The following is a 24,379-nucleotide window of genomic DNA, read 5'->3' on the forward strand; positions in this document are numbered from 1 at the left end:
AAGCTTTTTTTCTCGCTCTATTTTTGTTTTTAAATAATTTTTAAACGGACTCAAATGATATTTTAGAATCTTGTGGACATAAGGGATACTATATAAATAGATGTAATTAATGCAATGTAACCTGTAAAAAAATGAATTATAACATTTCATATTAAGTTTATCTTTTTTTTAATTCAAAACGAGACATTTATTTTAAAAACAATCACGTCTTTAAAATTATAAATTCATTGTAAAAGAATAGTTTTCTGTTTAATTTCAAACACAAAGATAATAGTTAAAAGTTGATATTTACTAACCGAATAAATTATATTTTCGTCAAGTTTATTATATAAGCAAAATATAAATATACAGATTCGGAAAAGATAAGATAAAACAACTTTTCTCTAATCCCAACAACAGTTTCTATTTGTTCAGCATCACTTACAGAGGCGGAGATTCTGAGATAAGACCCCTCCTGTCGTAAGCTTATTATCCAATGGCGGCCGTATTTAAAATAGAGCTATTATTTACCGTATTCCCTGCTGATTAAGAGACACCGCTGGCAGTACCGAAGGTATCATTTTTCAAAGGCTTGACTTTCCTCGTGGTTCTGTTCTGACTACAGAGAAAATAAAAGTTCTCCATACTGTCAATAAGTCTCCGGAGTTCGTCAATTTCCTATGAGAAGATACTTAAATACCGATTAATGTGAGAGATAAGGAACCAGACCACGTTTTTGTGTTACTGGTCACCCTCATCGAGGAGATTCTTTATAAGGAACAAGGCAAGGGAAACCATTTTAACGGGATTTCTCACTTGAGAGATGAGTAGTTATACTCTGACACCGGAACAACAGTTTAATAGTAATTTTGACAAAGTTTCTGCTTATCATCAAGCTTTTCAAAACAATAAGGCTAACTTTTCTGTAAGCCATTTATTAGACTTGGAGGATCTTCCAAACGAAAACTGTGCTATGTATGCTAACACCGATCCTCAACCGGGACTGCCTACTCAGGCTTGCACACCGAATATTAATGGAAATGGACTAACAGACCTCGACGAGAAGTCCTCGATACGTCACGACAGCCACGATAGTATATCACCACACAGCCCAGGAAAAAATTCAAGTAAGTTTTTTGGTTCGATATAAATTTCATATAATATTGTGGTGCGATATAAAAGTAACAAATTAACACCATATGATTTTAAACTAACAAATATATGACATAGTGCACTAAATAATCGTTGTTTTACTCTTAGTATCAAAAAGAATGGTATAAATATGTGGAAAAATCCAAATATGGTTCTCTGGCTTAAAAAAGTGGAAAAAAAACAATGGTACTCTGTGGCTTAAATATGTAGGGAAACATTGGTTGTCTGTGGCTTAAATTTACGAAAAAAAAACAAACAAATGGTACTCTGTGCTTTAAATCTGAGTTTAAGAGAGAAACAGGGAAACAATTTGAAATGAAGAAAAAAAACCATTAATCATAAAAGCATTCAACTCTGTGCTTTAAGCCTGAGTTTAAGAGAGAAACAGGGAAACAATTTGAAATGAAGAAAAAAAACATTAATCATAAAAACAAAAAAGAAGAGCATTCAACTCTGTGCTTTAAATCTGAGTTTAAGAAAGAAACAGGGAAACAATTTGAAATGAAGAAAAAAAATCATTAATCATTAAAAACAAAAAAGAGGAGCATTCAAAGTAGAAATTTAACTGAAATCAGACGAATTGGTTATTTAAAAGGTATATCTCTAAACGAAAAAATAAAATTAGAAAAATATACACATTTTCTTTTCTTTTTTCTATATATATATTGCTGTTCCTTGCTAGAACAGAATATGAAATAACATTCAATAAATACCTAGATTATTTTTTTCTTTTGTCGTAAATAAGTAAATTATAAGATTTTGTATAGATAAAATTATTCTACTCGAGAGTAAGCAATTTTATAGATATAAGATCGGAACCTGCTGATGTTCTCCACATGATATTAATGATATCAGATGATCGTCCATAACACAGGCAATTTGAAGCAGTGGGGATTATTTAACTCTCCTGAGAAATGTCTGATTTTTATCCAATATCTCGAGCAAGATTTACAACGTAATGTAATTTTTTACAAATTTTACAAATAAGAAAACTACATTTTTGTTACACAATTTAAACAAATATGTTTGTTTATCAATGTATTCAAATTTCACATCAAATAAATTCAACAAGTAGTTGTAACAATAATACAGGAAAAGACTCACATTATGCATACAAACGCTTCAGTTTTAAATAAAAGCTTGGTTATAATTGAAATTAAAAAAAAAATTAAAGAGTTGTTTTTCTTAGTTTTCATCAGTGTAATAGCGACAAACAGCATATGTTTGAAATTTCATTAAAACTTGTAAAGTAATAAAGGTATTATTTATCGAGAAAACACAGTAAAAGTCAAACATTTCCTTAGTTTTCAAGATGAATTCTAATAAAAGATGAATGAAAACTTCATGATAGTAAAACGATCTGTTATTGCATTTGAAGTTCAACAGCTCATAAAATAAATAAAACAAACACTTCAATGATATAAACAAAATTTACAATAAACTCAAGAACACGTTTGTACCACACAGTAGCTAAACACTCTGGGTAGTGGATCATTTAAAACGGAAGTGGCATTGTTTATAATAGTATAGCATCATAATCATGATAATGATTCGTTAAAAAATAAATTAATGCGCTTATTTGGGACAATTTTCAAAATCAGAACTACACATTTTGAAATTTTGAAATATTGAGATATTTCGCAACCAAAGAAATTGTAAACATCTAAATTTATTGAAGCATAAACTGTCCAGCTTATTTATTTGTTGACGTAAATCATATGCTCTAAAACTGAAATTATCACTAAATATTATGCATAATTTTAGATTTTACATGTTGTATCTGCAATATGATTAAACTCACTTAATTTCCCACTGTTTATCATGAGCTTATTCGGACATAGGCATACTCGGACGAGAAAAGCAAATACAAAAAAAAAACCACTGTATTTGATAAATAAAGCTTTTGAGTACAGCTGATTGGAAATGTGTTCTTTCAAGGATTGTGCCACAACCGGGTTATCATATCATTCGTTTCCATTTCTCCTAGAATATTCATTATTTATTTTCATACAAATATCCCTCCTATCCCCCTTTTTTAACATTATCAACATTATAGATAGGTTATTTTGTAATCACCAGTTATTTCAATTCAAAAATATATATCAGCATCAACAAGATCGACCAAAATGTACCCTAAGTCAAGTATCAATTACAGTCTTAAAGACTTGCGTCAATAGCCTTATGTTCTCCGTATGATACCAATACCATCTAGCGGATCTGTTCTTTGAATATTATTAAAATAAATTAGTTTTATATTCTTGTAAAACACAATATAACTATTTAAATTACGGGCATCCGAAACGCTTTTTTGAAGTTACCAAAATCAGAAACCTTTGAATGCCACAAATATTTAAATGCATAAGAAAGTTAAGAGTCCTCTTTATGACCTTTAGGGAACCTAAAACGACTTTTTCTTCACGTGTTCATGTCCTTATTTACATCCTTGCTCATTATTTTTTTGGTTTGGACGTTTTTATTGAAGGGAAAACAGAAAAAAGCGATTCGCGCACACCGAATCATTATGAAGTATTATTTTTAGATCTTTTTATTGTGGAGAAAATCTAATCCTGGAGCAGAGACCTCGTATCATAAATCGCAATTATGTGTCAAAGAAGGCAGTTTCCAAAAACAAAAATATATATATAAACTTTCAAAATATCCATGTGCAGATATTGCAAGTATTTGACATTTCCGGTGGATTGAATATTGCAAATACGAAAGAGATTGATTGCTGTAAACCCCACTTAAACTGGGCCCTCATCTGTCGTCAGATTTTAATTAAACTGTCAGGTAACGAACTTCCTCCATTTGTCATAGCAAAAGGCCAAAACATGCCTTCCATATGCTACTAAGTACTTTCTTCACTGACTGTTTTTTTACTTGCACCATACAGACTCTTTGCTTTTCTAACAATAAATAATTAAGGTTAATTTAAATTTCAAGGACTTTCATGTAAACAATTATTATGCTCCCCCTTGCTTTTGATATTTCAAAGAATACCAAATGCCTAATTTATCAAGTACACCATGTCGAACTAATCTGAGCAAAGGGCATTTCGTTACTTTTACTGTATAAATTAGCTTTCATTTTATTATGTCATTGCGGTTAAAAACTGATATATAAATTTTATCTGAAACAAAACAAGAATATGTGTACACACATGAAGATATAGCGTGTATTTTATCTCAAATTGTCTAAAAGACAAAATATTTGTGTCGCCATTTTTTTCAGTTTTGCCGGCACAATTATACCGTCCTCTTGTAATTCTTTGATAATGTCCTATGGTGATGTAGGGTGCAACTTGACTCTTGACCTGCAAAAGAAAAGAAATAATAAAACCTACATTAAATATATGTTATCTTCTAACAGTAATTTTAGAGTTGCATGGTTATGATTCAAGAGAGATAATTAAAATTGATGTATTCCTTCATGTAGAAAAAAATAAGAAATAAGACGTGGATGAGGTCTATATTCATGTACATTTTTTTCTTTTGGTTTTTAACTATTTCCGTAATATGGAGCAACCATTTTCCCAATGCTATTTAATATCTAACAAATTATTTTGTTCAAAATTTAATACTTTTAGGTATGGGGGAAATCAGGATTCAAAATGATTGTGTTTCTTCTGCTTGAACAGAAGTGTTTTTATCATCATTTTAAGAATCAGAATATTTTTTTTAGGGGGGAAAGGGTAGAATCCACAAAGGACAAAGGACATATCTTGATTCACATACATCAAATAAATAATTTGATTATAACGATTTTCATTCGTAGCAAGGATTTATATAGTAGACGTCAATCCTTGTTCGTGTGTTCGTTGACTTGTAACTATTAAGTCTGCAGAGTCATCATTTGACATAACATGGGAACTTTGTTAATCCCTTGTGGAATGGTGCGTTCGGTAATCCGAATGTAGGAGTAATTAATGATATCAAATTTCGGTTGGCGTGTGTTGTTGATATAACATCTGTACCTCTGTGATTATTAGGTATGATGAAATAATAATTACATGTGCTAATAATGAACCGAACCATTAAAATAACATTATCACTCTATGCTGGTCGACTGAGCATTTTATATATTTTGTATTTACTATATAGAAGTGATCGACTTCAATAGTCAAATTTATGCGTGTACGGATTTCAATACAATTAGGTACTTTTTAAGTCAACGTTAATTCTTTAAAAACATTTGGATTAAATAGAAAGGAAAACACCACTAGCAACAATAAGCTACAAAAAGGAAACATTCATTTAATCAAAAATATATTTCAAAAGAAATTGCTGGAGCCCTTTTCGAAAATAAGTAGTCATAACAGGTACTATGTTCGGGTATATTCGAATGCAAAAAAGAGAAAACGTTTAAAAACACGATATCCACAATGGCGTCGACAAATTTGCAGTCTGCACTCCATCTATCATGCTCGCCTTAACCTTTACGATAACACATAACAATAATACAAGGTTTGATACATGAAGTGTTAATTGAACAATTGTTTTAAAGTGTTGATAAATATTGTCATCATGATAATGATATATTTACACAAAGTTTTCTGTCTGTGTAATGTGAGACATCGTCAACATCTGGTCGTCTGCAAGTTTAAAATTCCTTGAGATAGTCTTCTTGGATACACACTCGCTTTAAGTTCTGTTTTCTATAAAAGACTCTGTAATCTTCAAAACATAAGCACACCGTAGAATAAATGATATTTGTGGAACCTATTAAAGACCTGTTGAGCATGACAGTACATAAAAGAGAGAGAGAGAGCGATATTAGTCGAAGATGGTTGCGATACACTTTGAAAATCTTAGAAAAACCTTCATATTCAAGTGATTTCAAGGCTGTTTTATGCCGTTTTTCTTCAAAATTTCATCTTGTCTCGGCGTCGTTTACAGAAGTTACTATAATATTATTAAGTTCATTTATTTATTTTGGTTTAACCAGACAATCTATATCTGCGTTACATCAAATGACAATATGTTTAAACATATGTGAATTCGGTGGAATTTTTAACACTTCAAAGTACTTCGATAACTACGATATGTCTGTATAATCATGACTGTCATTGTTTATTGTCCCCTACAAGAGACTATGATAGTATATTCCAGTGATTTATATAGGAAGGCATTGCTAGTTTTTGAACATCATTCTGCAACAAATACTTGCATTTCAGTACTCTCGTTTTCATCGATAAGTCAGCAACTACAAAAAAACTGGAAAAGCAAGTAAATCGTGTGTGGCGCTCATAATTTTGGCAGCCTCGTTCTAATTGGACCTGTATATAATTATTATCGCAAAATATTAAGCAGTGTTGAAACATATATTGCCGTCTTTGTTGAGAAATGATAGATTTTTAAACGTTGCAAACTCGTGCAGATAATAACAGCTAAAAGTCATAAATAACGAAACAAATCTATGTTAGTTTTCTAACAAGCTCCGTTATTTATGTTAATACCCAAAACAATCACGTTCACGTCAAATAAGTTGAAATACGGCATTTTTCATGAGCTATCTCGCAAGTTAATTTTGTCTTATGTTCTGATATTTGTGGCCAGTGCTGATAAGACTTTCCTAATTATTACCTCGTTTGTGTATTGTTTATTTAAAGTGTGCACATTTAAGGGCCAATAAAAGATAAAACACAGATTTGTTTATAATCATTGGTGTAATTTATTGGAGCTCGAGTTTCATTTGTATCAGTTTTACTATACTGTGATTGATGTTTTTAACTTTACCTACACTTGTCCTTTCTTGAAATCTAAGACTATGTAAAATGTAATTAATGAATTTAAATATGCGGTATATTGAAAATAGGAAAATCAAATGAGTGTATGCACGAAAATAGTCTTTGATGGAAAAGTGTGTTTTTGTATTGCATTTTTTGCAGTAAATAACTATAGAGTTTGGAGGGACCCGTATTTAATTCAATTCTTCCCTTTCTGAACATTGTTAGCTATGCTTACATGTCAGGTTCTTTTTAAGCACAATTTCGTTTTCTCTATTCTTATAGCGTGTAGGTATATATACATCTTTGAAAAGACACATTTTTATTTTCTTTAAAGATTAAAACACACGTGCATCTTAATCCGTCAGATATAAACAGACACACTAACCCGGAAATAGAAGCTTGAAGGTCGATGTAGCTTGAAAAGTCTTGTAACATGTGCCCGTCTTAACGGCACCAAGTCGATCTTCTTTTCATGTATCATCGTCAGCTTCAGAAGGATATAAATTTTTCTGTAGAAACTTGAGATTTTCAAGATCGGAATGTTTTTAGTTTTTATTTGACGTAGCGAAAGAGCTTACGAGAGTTTGATCTCTTTATGATGTACATTTAAATATACTGTGGTTGTAGAGATTTATTCGAACTTAAGAGAGAGAGAAAAGAAGTACCGTGCGAAATTAAAATATATTTCTGAAAACGGGGAAAGTAAAGCCTATAATCACTGTTTATTATTATTCAATGTAAATAAGAAATTTCTAACATTTAGAGATGGGGGGGGGGGGGGGGGGACATACATGCATCTTATATATTTGATATTTAAAAAAAAATGGAGATAAGTTTGTTTATATTCTTTGTATACCTCACGTTTATGCATGTCATTAAAGACTCAAGACGACTTTGAGATGAAGAACAACAATAACTGCACCATTCAATCACAATGCCTGGGCTTTTGGATAGTGTGCTTAATGATTTCGTGTTAAACATAATATGTCCCTTCTTTCGCGTTGACAAAAAGTGAAAAAAAGAAGTATCATTAGAATTTTTAATAAATGTGTATTTTTCATATACCAGTAAGTGTATTTAATCGCGTTTAAATTTTACAATTATTATAGATATGAATATAACCAACTTTTGCAGGTTAAAATAGACAAAAAAATGAATGACCAACTAATTCTTTGGAAAATGCCCGTACGAAATCGTGAATATGACAATTCACTTTAACTTGTTTCTTTGGGTGATGACGTTTAATTTATTCGTTTTTTATGGAAATTCCCGTTTTGAATTTACTTTGGAGTTAGGTATTTTTGTTAATTCCTAACATTCTTTTTTGTTTATGCTTTGTTATTTCTTTATGTACTGGCTTTGTATGTAATAACTACAACATAAACAATATAAAACTGTATGTCTTACTTTTTTGTGGTTAGATGCATTGTCATCAACTTGTGCTTGCCACTCGAAAATACGTTAAGAGACAAGGGTTATGTCTTTTGTAATGTTTTACGATCAGAGTTATGCCCAGAAATTCTTTTGTCAAAAGAAATAGACAAAATTAATATACTGGAAGTATGTTATATACTGTTCCCAAAAACAAAAGTACAAAGAAATGCGGTATACGGCGACAATGAACTTTGTTTCTTGTAACGTTGTTCCTCTCAATTTCATAATGATGTCCTGGGAATCGATTATAATCGGTGCATGAATTAGAGCAATTAAACCGATAATCGATAGGAAGATAAATAATGATAAATCATAATCGGTTTTTGAAGTTTGAAGGTCACTATTAGTTTTAGAATGAATGCCAATAGATTACAACATAGAACCCGCAATGATTAATAATTTTGAATGCATATGCAGTGTACACTAAGTTCCATACCTTAACAATGCAATTCTTGCTCTTTCGGCTTTCGATGATTAACTTGATGAACTATTATTCGAAAAATACCAACAAGGGTCAATCAATTAAATTTAAAGATCAATGCATATGCGCAATTTTTGTTTTACCGTCGAACGGGACATTATTTCCGGGAAAATAAGAATCCAAAGAAAACATTGATTCATGTTTTTCGTGATGTAATTATCGCGTTTGTAAATTATAAAAAAGTTTATAAAGTTCAAGAAAAAGGAATTTTTTTTTCTCAGCAATATAAGTAGTTTTAATAGCGAATACTTAGAAATACGAGGAAACTTTTATTTTAACCGACGTATCAGTGTAGAAATGGTAGAACTTTCTGGTACATTGTACAAAATGGGCCTACTGGTATATTGTTCGACGGATTTTGTGTAACCTCCATGATTGTACCAAAATAATGTCCTATCAGTATCAGAAAAGTTTATGTTCTGGGTTTGACCTGGAAAAAGAAATGCTAAATTAGAATGAAGTGAGAAAGAAATCATGGTTAGTGTAAAGGCCAAATAATAGCTCTTATAATATAAAAAAGAAGATGTGGTATGATTGCCAATGAGACAACTATCCACAAAAGACTAAAATGACACAAACATTAACAACTATAGATCACCGTACGGCCTTCAACAATGAGCAAAGCCCATACCGCATGATATAGTCAGCTATAAAAGGCACCGATAAGACAATGTAAAACAATTCAAACGAGAAAACTAACGGCCTTATTTATGTAAAAAAAATGAACGAAAAACAAATATGTAACACATAGACAAACGACAACCACTGAATAACAGGCTCCTGACTTGGGACAGGCACATACATAAATAATGTGGCGGGGTTAAACATGTTAACGGGATCCTAACCCTCCCCTAACCTGGGACAGTGGTATAACAGTAAAACTTAATATATAAGAAATCCTCCATCCAAAATAGCTCGGAACTATTGCCTAGCCATTTTCTTTATATTTGAAAAATGCGTTTATCCAAAGGCGTCTTTTTGATTTTTTTGTTGTTTCATCGTTAGGTTGATGTCTCATTGATGTGAACCTCACACCACGTTAAATTCATATCTTTTCTTCGAAATAAAAAATGTCTTTGTTTATAAATTCCTAGAGGAATAGAAATAAATCTTGAAAACAAATGCAATAATAGTTTCAAAGCAATTACATTTTAACTTCATGTGTGTTGAGTAATATTAAAACAGGTTTAACAGTGTATCGCTCTTTGTAATCCATAACATGTACAAAAGTTTTTTTTATTTTGGTAGTTTTTGCCTTAATTAAAGTTAACACCACATGTTAGAGAAACAAAATTACATAGATTTTACTACCCTCATTACAACTTCTATTTCCTATGTAAAAACAGCGGGAAATAGTTTGGCATATGCCCTGTTGTCCCGCAGAACAAAATATGGCTGTCGATACCAATATCGTCTGCTGAATAATAAAAACTTTGCTAAATGAGTACGAAAAGGTGACTCCGTCACTATTTTACACTACATGGAATACTCGAATGGATATATATTGGGTTTTTTTAGTTGTTTTTTGTTGTTGAAAACATTGTGCACATTTAAGAATTGAATGCTTCTTTTTGTAAATTTATTGGGGTGTAAAAGCGTTAACCGAAGTACATTCTAAAAATGTACGCGCGGTCAACGCTTTTACAACCCTATAAAGTTACAAAAAAAAGCATTCAATACTTATAATTACATTTTTTTAGCTAGGATCATGAAAACACGATTTTTATCCAGTTTTATTTAATTCACCTGTGCACTTTATTGTGGGACCTCGTGTCATCATGCATGATAAATGTTATTGTCTCGTGCAATTGCAGTTTACGGAATAACATGTGATGTGCTGTTAGCCAATCAGAATAACGTATTATAATGAAACATACATCTAATGTAATTATTGTACTTTACAAAGACGTTTTTGCTGTAAATAACAAAACCTTTTATATTCTGTGTGGACTGCCCTACAAGTGCCGCTTTACTGTGATAAACAGCTATAGCAGAATAACTGAACAGTCACTTTTTAATTTCTTTTTCAACAAATAATCAATCGCCAGCCTGAGAATCTAAAGGGCTATAGATAATTTCATTTTTCATACACCAAAATAAAATAATCTTACGTCATTGGTGGAAAACAAGTTAGGACTTAAAAAAAATAATAATGTACGTGTTCTTGAATATTACTAGAAATGCATTAGTTTCTGAAACTGTAAATCACAAATCAACTCAATAACTAATACTTGTAGATATACATGACATAAGGATAGGTATTTGGCATAGAAACTATACAATATACATTTGTGTTGATGAGTTGTTTGGTCAGTAGAATACATTATGTCAATGTTTATGTGAGAGGAACATATTCTGATTGCCAGATGTCTCGTACTAGATGCCAACATGGCCCTCTGGGTTATTGAAAATTAATGGTACATGTATGCCTATGTACATCTCTTCCGTGGGCGAGGGTATTACTTTAACCTTGCTGTAAGTTGTAATAAATTCAACTTAAAATTTGAAATTTTGAGTCGAAATATTTTAGTAATTTACCGAAGATCCTTTGAGGTGATGTTTGTCATTTTCTGACTCCTTTGGGGTATTTCAAAATTTTATGTTCAAGAAACTCCTCATTCTTACCGTGCAGTATATAAACTTTTTATAAATAATCTTTAATAAGTTTACTTCATGCAATCAATTTTTGTTCTAGAGATTCTGAGAATGGGATCGCGTTTTAATAAAAATAAAATTAACTTAAAGACACTATTAAAAACGAATTTGATTATATGCCTACAATGATAAGAGTTTGAAATTGTTAAGTTTCCAAAAAGAATAGCTGCTTGTACAACACATTTAAAAGTTTTATAAAAACCGACTTAAAAATAATGTTTATATTATCGTAGATTTTAAAATAATCAAATTCGAATCATCAAAAAAATATTAATATTACTAGTATCTATTTTACATGCATGCTCAAAGATAGTTATCATTAAATAACTTTAAACCAAAGACTTCGCTATCTACGAGAGAGACGTTAGGTCTCGTTTATGTGAAACAAGCAGAAGACAATGTGATAGGCCTGAGAAAATTGTCAAGAAAAGCACGTAAAATTTTTGACGTTTTAGATTAGAAATCCATATTTTCCACGATTTCAATCAGAGTAAAGCTCATAAACGTTTAAAGACAACATCTTTATAGATTGCTATCTTGACAGTTAAACCAGTGTATAAGATGTTCTAAGTATTGTTACAGATACATAAGCTGGTTGGAAACCTACAAGATGGCCACATGTGGAAGAGAAAAAAAATAATTTCTAAACATGTGTGTCGAAAAAAGAATCGCCGCGATATAGCCGTTTTGTGCTAAGGTTAAGTAAAACAAACAACTTATTAACCGAAACATGATTTCATAGGTTTGTCAACTTAACCATTACCCTTGTAAAAAGTCCTCATAAAACCTTGATAATTAACCTTAACTGACATTGTATATTCATCTGAGTTAAAACTAAACTGGAGTATTGGCTAGAGGTATAAGGGGAGGGTTGAGATCTCACAAAACATGTGTAACCCCGCCGCCGATTTTTGCGCCTGTCCCAAGTCACACATGTGGCCTTTTTTCTCTCTTTTTTTTTTTGCTAATTATGTTTTTTTTTTAAATTTAGTTCATAATTTGTTTTAGAGTTTACGTCTATTTTCACTGAACTAGTACACATTTGTGTTAAGGGTCCAGCTGAAGTCCGCCTTCGGGTGCGGAATTTTCTTGTTGTGTTGAAGAATTATTGTCGGCCTTTGGATGTTGTTTTATTCTATGGTCGGGTTGTTGTCTCATTCCCTATTTTTATTCTCTATTTTATGTTGTTTAAAAATTACTCTTTGACAATGGTCCCCGTTGCTGCACATGCTCCCGTAGTGAGACTGCACTTTTTTTCGGAACACACAAGAGCGAAGACCAATCGCACTCTCATCATCGTCTAATATGATTGTATATGTTATATTGTTCGATGGATGTTTTATTTTTGGGCGTTTAACTTTATATGGTCAATGGTGTCCCTTAACTGAATAAAAATTGTTTGATTCAATACGACTTTAACCAAAATTTCAAAGTTTTTGCATGCATCGATTAATCATGCTTACCCAAAACAAATGCTCCATTTTATACTTTTATCAATATATACATGAGCACATATATTATACAGGACTAGTTACTACTTCAGGGCAGTGTTTGAAGCATGTAGAAATGCACGATGTACAAGTGTTGCACACATGCCTTATGAAACAATCTACGGTTTCATAGTTAATAAAAACCGATTATAATCTAAAAGAGAGTAGAATTGATGGAGTTTCACTATCACTTTGGTTTGATAAGAAAACCATTTTGTACATAAAACTGTTATTTGAGGCATCATTTGTAAGAGAGCCGCGCATACGTATCACCGGAAGATTACAAGAAAACAGAATCATTTTTAAAGTGATTAATGATTGAGAAGTATTCTGATCGGTAATTATTTCTCCCAAACACATGTCAGTGAGAATAAAAACACTTAGGCAGTCCAATCATAATGCCAAGATATCCCGAAGAGACGACTATTCGGCATTCTTTAGATTTATGTAAATAAACTACTGCACCCGAATTATGACAGGACAGTCAATCTTTACCGTTACGTCAGAATTATCGAAATATTTTCTCTGATAATTTCTCAATTATTTATTGAAAATTTCAGAGCTATCTCTAAGGAGATGGTCGGATGATAAAATTACAATTATGCTATCAGAGTATATCTTTACAGATAAACGATAAATAGCATGTATCAGATATGTCTACTGTATACTTGTTTATAGGTACTACGATATCTATTGTTTGTGAAAACAAAACCAAAAATAAAACTGAATATAATATACGTTAAAAGAACAATTGGACCTAAAAAAATAATGTCCACCCCCAGATAAAGAAATTTAAAAAGTTTCCATGCATAATCAGGATGCTAATAATAAATTCAAGATGTAAGCTCTGTAAAGTGTGTTTAATTGCCTCCGAAAAAGTTGTTAAAGGTAACCTATAGTTACAAACCTTCTTTGTCATTTTGTCTCTGGCGGTGAGTTGTCTTTTTTTTGGTGGTTGAGTTGTGACAAGTTGAAACAACTCATCACCAGAGACCAAATGACATAGACATTTGTAACTACATCATGTTACCTTTGCAATCACACTTAATCCTATTTTTATATGACGGATATACAGGTCGAAATTGGGACTGCAAAAGCCATTCTGACCCCTCAAAGACTTGTCGTTCTACTCGAGATATCCAGGTGATCATGCTTCTATTCACCAGTGGAACTTTAGGATACAATGAAACCTTATGATGGACTTTTTTTAAAGGCAATTGTTCCATTTTAAAAGAGATAAAGTGCAGACAAGGATATATCAACCCAGTATCCATCGAAAATCTACAATATTATGTAAAACTCGGTGTGTATATTTACGATACATTATCATCTGCTGGTGCACGTGCTCAATGGCCTAATTGTTAAAGAATGTCGTCAATCCTACACATGTAATAATAATAGGTAGGAATGGTTGACCCATTTAATCTATGAGTGTTGTCCGTATATATTTTACCACTCACCTTCGACTCGGGTACATAACATGTAGTCGTAGAATGGTATTTAATACCTGTTTATTTTTTTATACCATAAATTTAACAGAATGTATTTGATAATATTTGAGATTTATTTATTAGTCTATTTTCCAAACAGTTTTAGGTTACACGAGAATAAAGATTTGATTAAATTTGATTGGTTATTATGATAGCTGAATGTAATCATTGTAAATTAATAGTATCAATCAGATTTAAAACAAAATCAAAACAAAAAATATGTTATGTCATTATTTTATCTCGTTAAACGTGTGTAGTCTTAACTCCAGCATCAAGTCAACAAAAATATCCACATTTTCAATTATATATACTTTTTTTTGTTCCAGTAGAAATATTTTGTATAGAAATCAATTACTACTGAAGTATGTAAAATTTGCAGAAGAAGGGTTTTGTGAGAGAAACGTGGCGCCTTTGAAGTTGAGAAACGTCTCAATCCCCGATGACTGACACTTTGCGAGTGCAGAGCAGTTACGGATGAAAAGAAACGAACATACTCTACATCAAGTACATACATTATAGTACCAACATATGGAGAGTAGAATTAGATACTGTAGTGAGGCCAAACATACATAGATATATGTTGTTTATGCATGACAATATGTATAATAAGATGTGGTATGAGTGCCAATGAGACAACTCGACATCCAAGTCACAATTTGTAAAAGTAAACCATTATAGTTAATTGGCTCACACCGAACAGCAAGCTATAACGGACCCCAAACATTACTAATGTAATAAAACCATTCAAACGGGGAAACAAACGGTATAGTTTATATAAAAACGCGAAATGAAGAACACTTATGAACCACATCAACAAACGACAACAATTTCAGCGGGTTTAAACGTTTTAATGTTCATTCTTCTCATTTAGATGCAAGACAGTATCAAAATTTTTTTTTACCATAAAAGGATAATCTATCTAGAAAATAGGCTGCAGTTTCAACTTATCGCTGTTGTTATACAATATAAACGATAGTGCCAAAACTATTAAGGCTAAATACAAGTAGATTTCTGATGTGCGATTGTTGTGCTGAATATATATATATATATTTATGTATCTTAAGAAGAAATAGACATGATATGCATCGCTCATAAAAGTCTATATTTATATGTAGGCTAAATAAAATTAGGTTTCTGATGTGTGATTGTTGTGCAGAACGAAATCAATTGACGTAGCTCAAGGAGAATGACAGAAAAAACCAATGCAGACAGACACAAGTATTGTGATCTGAATATCTCTAAAACATTATGTATTTATAACTTATATAAAAATAGCGTTTTATAAGTACTGTGAATTAGCCTTAATCAATAACGTCCAAACGTTGTCTCTTTTTATAAATGTTATTATAAAACTAATATAAACAGATTGGGTCCGAACATAATAATGAAAGCCAACACCAAATACTCTGTGTTTTATTCCAAAAGAATTACCTGTTATACTGAAGTCAAGAAGATTTGTCTCGCTTGTCACAAAAATAATTGCAAGACTACTGCAAGACTACGCAAAAGTAGAGAACATTGATGTACTAAAATGTAAATAATCGGGGGAAAAAAAGGATAAAATGGAATAAAAAGTGTATACATTTGTACATGCGATTTAGTAAATTTTAGTCAAATTGAATGATCAGTGGTTTATCAAACAGCCAGTTATCTGAAATTCATTTAAACTATTCAACAATAAAAGGGTCGAATTAAAAATATTTTACAAAATTTACTTGTTCAACTTAAATATTAAAAATACCAACAATAGTAACATCAGAACATGCACCCTTTTTATAGTTCCAATGATATGGAATACCAGTGTATCAGTTTTCTATAGTCCATTCTGATTAGTTCTATAGAATACTTAAATTTGCAGCACTTTTAAAAATCAAACAATAGATTTATCAATTTTAGAAACTGTCCACAAAAAAAGAAGGATATATATATATATATATATGATATGTCAAATGCGTTTTGTTTAAATATACTTTTTCACTTTTTTGGTCTTTTGAAAAATGTTGTTTGTGCTATATTTAGAACCTTCTACAACGAAATTTGTTTTACATGCACACGTATAAAATTTTTGGTTTTTATCCAACGCAATCATAGGCTTGAACGTAGTTTTCAATTTAGACTCGTTTATATTTTTTCGTTTGGGCTTGTATCATATTTTCCCTCCGGTTTATATGATCTGTTAATCCTATATTGACTCTCTAAATTGAGGAGTTTATCTAAAATTGAGGGTACATTTTATAGGGCCTTTCAAATACCGTTTCGATCCCTAACATCACTGAAGAGACATTTATTGTCGAAATCCGGATCTGGTGTACGAAAAAATAAATATTGACACCTTATGTTTGTGGCATAATATCGTGGCCACAAGTTAATTGTTTTCTGTGAAGATCCATTTTGTTACATCTTGTGATCAATTTTATTTGGCAATCGCCAAAGGCAGTCAACAGGGTTAAAGAACATCAGTTGTTCGACCTGTTAGTCAAATGCGTTTTGTTTAAATATACTTTTTCACTTTTTTTGGTCTTTGGAAAATGTTGTTTGTGCTATATTTAGAACCTTCTGCAACGGTTTTACATCCACACGTATAAAAATTGCGGTTTTTATCCAACGCAATCATAGGTTTGAACGTAGTTTTCAATGTATATATATATTACGTTAGATTAAAACTGACGTGGAAAGGTAACACCCGGCCACCGAGGGCTTCATTTTTATGAAGCCCATGTGGTCATGTGGTCTAGCGGGACGGCTACAGTGCAGGCAATTTGGTGTCACGATATTTCAGTAGCATGGGTTCGAATCCCGGCGAGGGAGGAACAAAAAATTTGCGAAAGCAAATTTACAGATCTAACATTGTTGGGTTGTTGCTTAGACGAGTTTCATATACATAATGATAATGTACACAGCCATGTAGCGCCATCACTGCTGGTGATCCGATGGATAAATCTGTTGTAGAGTTGTCACTGGCTCAGACGTACTTATACATATAGATTTTATACACAAGTCACCACACGGCCTTTAACAATGAGGAAAACAAGTTAAAACAAGTTGATAGATGGTAAATTGTAAGAGGCCTCACAAGAGAAACTTAACGACATGCTATCGGATATATATTGGTTTTATAATACTATTATTTCCCTTAATTATCAAAATCATCAGTTGAGAGGAAGGATAAAGACATAATTGCATATTTACCATTTTTTTCTAACTAAAAGATTCCAGATTATAAGTCTATATGCAATAACAACAGTATTTCATTTACCTTCATTAAACAGCAACAAATAAACAGCGTAGTGGACTTTGATTATTCACTCTGTATGCGTTCTTGTTACGAAATGCCTTACCACCTAAGCCCTCTCTGCACGGTCAAAGTCATGACAAATTTTTGTTTATGTCTTAAAACCCTACATAAGTAAAAAAAATAAAGTTATGATACGGTTCAAAACTATACTTTTATTAGTAATAAGTTATATGATTAGTGTGATATTAAAGTTTTTATAATTATATTCATTCCTGACATTTAAAGTTTTGAAAACTTAAGAACAAAGTTATCAAAGAAACGAGGGTTATGTATAAGTATAACAGACGCTCATTTCATATACATAAAATTCGTCAGTGGCGCTGTATAATAAAAATTGAGGCAATATAACTAGAAGAAACCAATCGAAGATGGTGACCGTAAAACTTGTATACTGCATTGGTCGAATTGAGTCTTTCGTCCGCATAACCATGTTGAAGCATTTTAATTTGTAAGGAGCACACAATGGTTGACAAAGTATAACTGTATACAGAGGGTATAATCATTCGTGATGTTTTGGAAACCGGTATATACAAATAAACTATTTGTCCTTACAATATGATAGTACAAATTTGGGTTTACTTTATTATGTCTACTATTATATCAATGAACAAACTATAACATATATACTCCAAGAAATCGACCAATACTTTATACATACCAACAAAGAAATGCTCTTTACATGTGGTAGGGTTTGACTTAGTTTTGACATTTGCATTTGATGTCCTAATTTTGCATCGCACCACGAAACAAGTACTTAGACATAATATCAAAAACAAAACATTATATTTTAAATATTAAAAACTAGAAAATTAAACTTTGCTTTCAAGTAAGAATTATGTTTCTGTCTACTCGAATATGGGTTTTATATTTGAGAAATAAAACTTCGGGTTTTTATTGAGAAACAATTTATTGAATTGCTTATTTTCATTTCCAGATCTTACTTTAGAACCTGTTGTAAAAATAAGAGGCGGCACTTCAATATTAGCAATTAAAAAGTTCTTAGTTACATCCATAAATCTTGGAAAATGTGTAATTAAGTCATACATACTTCTGTAAGAGAAATATTTTATTTTTGATATAAGAAAATTAGCCAATATGAGGTCAATGGCTTGATGATTAAAGGTATAAACATACAAAGAATTAAGTTGAACATTTTACTTTTCAAAGAAGATAACCACTTGAAAAATTACATTTTTGTTATACATTTCTGCCTTTTATTTTTCAAATAAATTCAATTGAATACGCTTAACATCACGCATATTTTAAAATCCTTATGAGCTTCGTGCTAATTAATATCTTAAAATTATGTGAACGCATTTAATATTGTTTTCTTATATTATTTGTCTTTTCTTTTTTGTTCAACTTAAAAATATGTGATTTAAGAAAAACGGTAATTGTATTCTCTAAAATATTACTTTTGGTAATAATAATTTTTAGTTCCCAGTCTTATAATTGAGTCTCACGGTAAATAAGGAATTATATAAAGGTTTCAACACAACTTAATATCTGACATCTTGTACGGGAACTGTTTGCACATATCCAGAGTATTCGAGTTTCTCGATTTCAAAGCGATTCGTGTTGGTCGATGTTTATTTCTAAACAACTTTCAGATAAAGTCTTTTATTGTTTGTGGCTTTATATTTGTATCCATTTTTTGGGACTAAACACATTTTATATTTAACATGTCACCTTATAATTATATCTGATTATTTGTGAAAGTTCTTGTTTTCTTATTATCATATATATATTTACACATGAATTTATCATATTTTCTTGATGTAGTTTACCCACAAAAAAGTATAAAGTATTTTTTCAATACTCAAATTAAGAAATTGATAACAGTCACACAGTTAAATTGTCATTTTAAACAGAAAATTCTTCTGATGCCTTTAATATTGCGATTCTGTGTTTTTTCTCTTTTCCTTTTTAAGTATTTGTAAATTCGTACATTGCATCTACTTCTTTTTGTTTTAAAGGCAAACTATGACTTCTTTCTAAATTATTAGCCTAGTATCTTTGATTATAGTTTTTCAACCATTGGGACTATGGCACTGCTGGTACCATTGGTAATAACACTTTATTTGAACTCGAAATACCAATTCCGATCAATGATCGGTTGAATTCTGAATCTTAGTGTGATGACTACAACCTCGGTGGACGTTTTGTCCTCGAAGTCATCAAGTCCACATTTTGTGTTGACTTGATATATCCAATTGTTATGGCAATCTTTTCATAACTTTTCGGTCTTAAAACATTGAAATATGCGAAACACTAAGATCGACAGCAAATTTTTATATGTAAAAAATAAATTAAAAACCTCTATTAATCTGTTTTATAGATACAGACACAGAAGACAAGGACGATAAAGACGGAAAACGGCGAAGAAAACAAAGACGTAATAGAACCACATTTAACAGTACACAATTGGCAGCATTAGAGAGAGTATTTGAAAGAACACATTACCCAGATGCCTTTGTTAGAGAGGAACTAGCTAGGCGAGTCAATCTCAGCGAGGCAAGAGTACAGGTTTGTAATTTTCTGGTATTTATAAGTATTGTTTTCTATAATCAGTTGAATCACTGATGAGTGCACTAAGTACCTCAATTTTTACTGTTGTTTTTGTTTTTGTCATTTTTCTTTACCATGGCATTGTCTTATTAGTTCGATTATCCCATTTGTATCTTTCGCCTCTCTTTAACGACAATATAAGAAGCTATCATTGTTACTACATGAACTACAATGGGCAAAACATAACAGTGATGAAGGCATCACGATATGAAATAAAACAAGAATAATGAACATAAAGCAATGTTACACTCTTTTCAATTTACTATGTTTCACTGTATTAAGAATTTAAACACATTTAATATATAAAAAAAAACACAATCCAGTATTCCGTTGCTAAGTGTTGATGGTTTTCTCATATCTGTTTTCTTTAAGTTTTATGTATCAAGTTACAACTTCCTTTCTTAATTTACTGGTATAACTTTGCCATTGTATTAGTATTTTTGAAAGTTTGAATGGTCACAAGCTTATGTTTTCTTTCATATAAATGTTTTTTTGCTTTATCTTTTTAAGGTTTGGTTTCAAAACAGAAGAGCAAAGTTTAGAAGGAACGAAAGAAATATGTTAGCACAACGTGGCAATTTATACGGACGTCCTGAATCTACTCCAATAGAACAACCAATTACTCCGCGACCTACTTCCATGAATAATGACTTATCCTGGTATGCTCCACCAGCATATAGCCCAGTAGTGTCAAACTCGTCTAGTTGTGCACTGGCAAATCATTCATATACCCCTCCGCCACAGAATTTAGGCTCTAGTTTAGCATGTCTTAGACTGAAAGCTCATGAATATAACAACGTATTACCACACAACCCATATGGTCACCATATGACACAATGACTATATGAGAATATGGATCTTGAGAAATATTTATAAAGATGGCAATGTCGAAGGAAATGCACAAAACATATCATTCCTACTGTTAAATTCTATCATGGTGTGCAATAAAAAATATATATGTGTATCTATGAAGTGTACATTTTGATATAGGAATGCTTATACGTATATACATTAAACGGAAGAAGGTGGAATAACATGAACTATTTTCGACGAACTATCACGTGTTTTCTTCGACATCGGGTGACATGCTTTATAAAAAGAACACAATGTTATCGTCTGCTCATTTGATATAAACATCAGCAGAGTGATTAAGATCCAAATGACAAGCGAAGTCTTTGTAGCCTGGATTATGACGTACATCAAACGTACACTACTGAATGGACGTGACACGCAGAAAACAATTGTGTCTATCCCGAGTGTTAAATACATACTTCGGCGGAAGATCTTTGTGGTGATATGGGCCCTCAAAACTGACGAATGAATGTGAGGTATTTTGGTGAGAACAATTAATTTCCGACTTAATCCATTTCATTGTCATCATTATCATGTGAATCGTTTATGAAATGTGCAGTGTTTCTATTTCTAGTATATCTTCTTTAGCGATATATGTAGAGTCATGGTAGTCGAGAGAGACCATGAACTACTCAACAAGAAGTGTGATATGTGTAGATATATACCTACATATCTTTATAATCTCATATTTACATGTATGTATGTTCCAAAACAACTTCCCACCAATTGTTCTGTTTGCGAAAAAAATTTGTTGCCTTGAACAGAGTATTTGTTTTGTTTACTTGCATAAATGTTTCACCTCGTGATTATTTCCATTGCACGTAAATTCTGTTGAATATGTTGACTAGGGGAGAAAGAGAAGCAAGATATTCAATAGTTGTCTAAAACAACGTAATGTCGCGAAACGTTGCGTATATCAAGACAAAATTGTTCAGCAAGCTTATAATTAGTCCAATAATTAAGGCGTTCTCTACGACAAAGATATTTCCCCCTCTTTTATATAATTTGAGCCGAGAGTCGCTGATGAGTCTTTTGTTGTTGAAACGAATTTCTGGCGAACAAAATTTTATTTCTAGAATCTAAGAGAGTTTTTGAACCGATAACATATTTTTCACAATAAGATTGTGGTTCACATTGTCATTCCTAATGCAATTAAATTAAAAGGGAATGGGAAGATTACAAACACTCAATATTTGAGCAGGAACGAAACAAACGTAGTATGTATAATAATTTTTTTATAAAAAATCTCTTTTATTTAACATACTCAATAAAATGTCCAGCCATTTCTAAATAGGCCGCAGGTCGTCAGAGCAATCTTGGAGAATAAATGAATTCCCTGCAAAACCACAAGTTATACCTTTCAAAACTAAGGGAGAATAATTATTTCCAGTATTGCGGTATTTACATTGGATTCTTTATGCCATCTTTAACCAATCTCCATAAAGGTGTTGAAGTGCCCTAAATGGATTTTTGTAGCGATCAAGTTATATATGTGCTTGCCATAACATCTTGTTCTTGATATACATTATGAAAACCTGTCTGTGCCTTTAGTAATGGTAAGATATACCCACACTTATCAAATTTACCTTATTTTTGAAAACACTATATTGTATATATGTATATGTTCTTTTGAAAAAAATATCAAAATGTTATATTATTTTTGTGAATTTTTAATGTACAATAAAATATTTTAAAAAGATAAACTATTTATGATGCAATAGAAAAACGTATTGTGTTGGTTGCACTATACAATGAACGTGTGATACATTATTACACTTTATCTTGTTATTTTAGAGTAACAAAATAAAAACATTTGGAGTTCGAAATCTTAACTATACATTTATAAACAAGCAGAAAAAGTAACAGAAAGACGTTAAATGATTTCCTTTGGGCCAGCAATTTTCACTTGGTATACAATCAGAAAGTTTGAAATTGAAATAAATGGAATTACAAAAGATGGTATGCACAACTGTTGTATAAAATTAACTTTTGTTTCAAGTTGTATACTTTCCATTCCCATTTTTGACTTAAAGGTTGCAATTTGCTTCTTTTTTCTTTTCTTTATTGCCGTCCAACACAAATCCATATTTGGAATGATGTGAATGATTAGCTACCCTCCTCTGTATTTTCCTGTTCAAGATATTAACCAAGAACAATAAGACAAAGACATAACGGTGGGAAAATATTCCCAACCCAACCAGTTGACAAAACACATCACTGAAAAAAAAGATTGGCCAACATGAATCAGATCAATAAAGCTCAATTATGGTCTTTAGTATTATTCACTTGTTTCTGTGTCTATTTCTCTCTAAGGAATTCGAAGGAAAACATGTAGTTTTAATGGTTCTGTATGGTTCTTAATGAAAGGATTCTTCTATCATAAATCTTGCAGAATATACCGTTAAACATACAAACACACGCACAAAATGACTGAAACGAAAAAGGAAGAGCACTAAAATTTATGTTATAAAATTGAGAATGGAAATGGGGAATTTGTCAAAGAGACAACAACCCGACCATAGAAAAAACAACAGCAGCAGAAGGTCACCAACAGGTCTTCAATGTAGCGAGGAATTCCCACACCCGGAGGCGTCCTTCAGCTGGCCCCTAAACAAATATATACTAGTTCAGTTGTATGTGTATATATATACTAGTTCAGTTGTATGTGTATATACTAGTTCAGTTGTATGTGTATATACTAGTTCAGTTGTATGTGTATATACTAGTTCAGTTGTATGTGTATATACTAGTTCAGTTGTATGTGTAGCTGTCAAAGGTTTTGGATTCATGTCATCGAGTAATCTGGGAACAATGGACAACATTTCATTTCATGTGTTTGAAACCAAATATTGAAAATATTTAGACCTACAAAACAATTACTATGGAATAGAACGAGACAAAGCGGCTGTGGAACAACTATGTATCGGCTGGATAACCTTGGAATTAGAAATAGTTACATCATAAAAACCAAAGGAATGATATATGATAGCATATATTGGGCAAGTGTTACACTTGGATTCCGTCAAATAGTTTCATCGATAATATGTGGTATTTTTACAAACCTACAATCTGAAAGTTTAAGCAATACATTTTTACTTGAAATAATAAATATGTTACAAATAGTAAAGGAACACCATTGTAGTGATATAATAATCTTGGAATTAAACAAATTGAACACTGTTGGGCAAAAAAGATAAATTCGTGTTTGGAACAATAGTCCAATTAATTCCAGGCAACAATCAAAATACTAGAAAT

The 24,379-nt window shown here is 31.5% G+C and overlaps 1 protein-coding gene across 1 annotated transcript; it reads left to right on the top strand.

Moving 5' to 3' along the window:
• Positions 1 to 524: 524 nt before the first annotated feature.
• LOC134707313 (paired mesoderm homeobox protein 2-like) lies at positions 525 to 22,805 on the top strand. Its single transcript, XM_063566961.1, has 3 exons — positions 525 to 1,106; positions 20,043 to 20,230; positions 20,783 to 22,805. Exons 1-3 carry the CDS (start codon positions 803 to 805, stop codon positions 21,110 to 21,112), a joined length of 822 nt encoding a protein of 273 aa, XP_063423031.1. The 5' UTR covers positions 525 to 802; the 3' UTR covers positions 21,113 to 22,805.
• The last annotated feature ends 1,574 nt before the right edge of the window (positions 22,806 to 24,379 follow it).

This window comes from Mytilus trossulus, chromosome 2 (genome assembly GCF_036588685.1).
Source record: "Mytilus trossulus isolate FHL-02 chromosome 2, PNRI_Mtr1.1.1.hap1, whole genome shotgun sequence".
NCBI lineage: Eukaryota > Metazoa > Mollusca > Bivalvia > Mytilida > Mytilidae > Mytilus > Mytilus trossulus.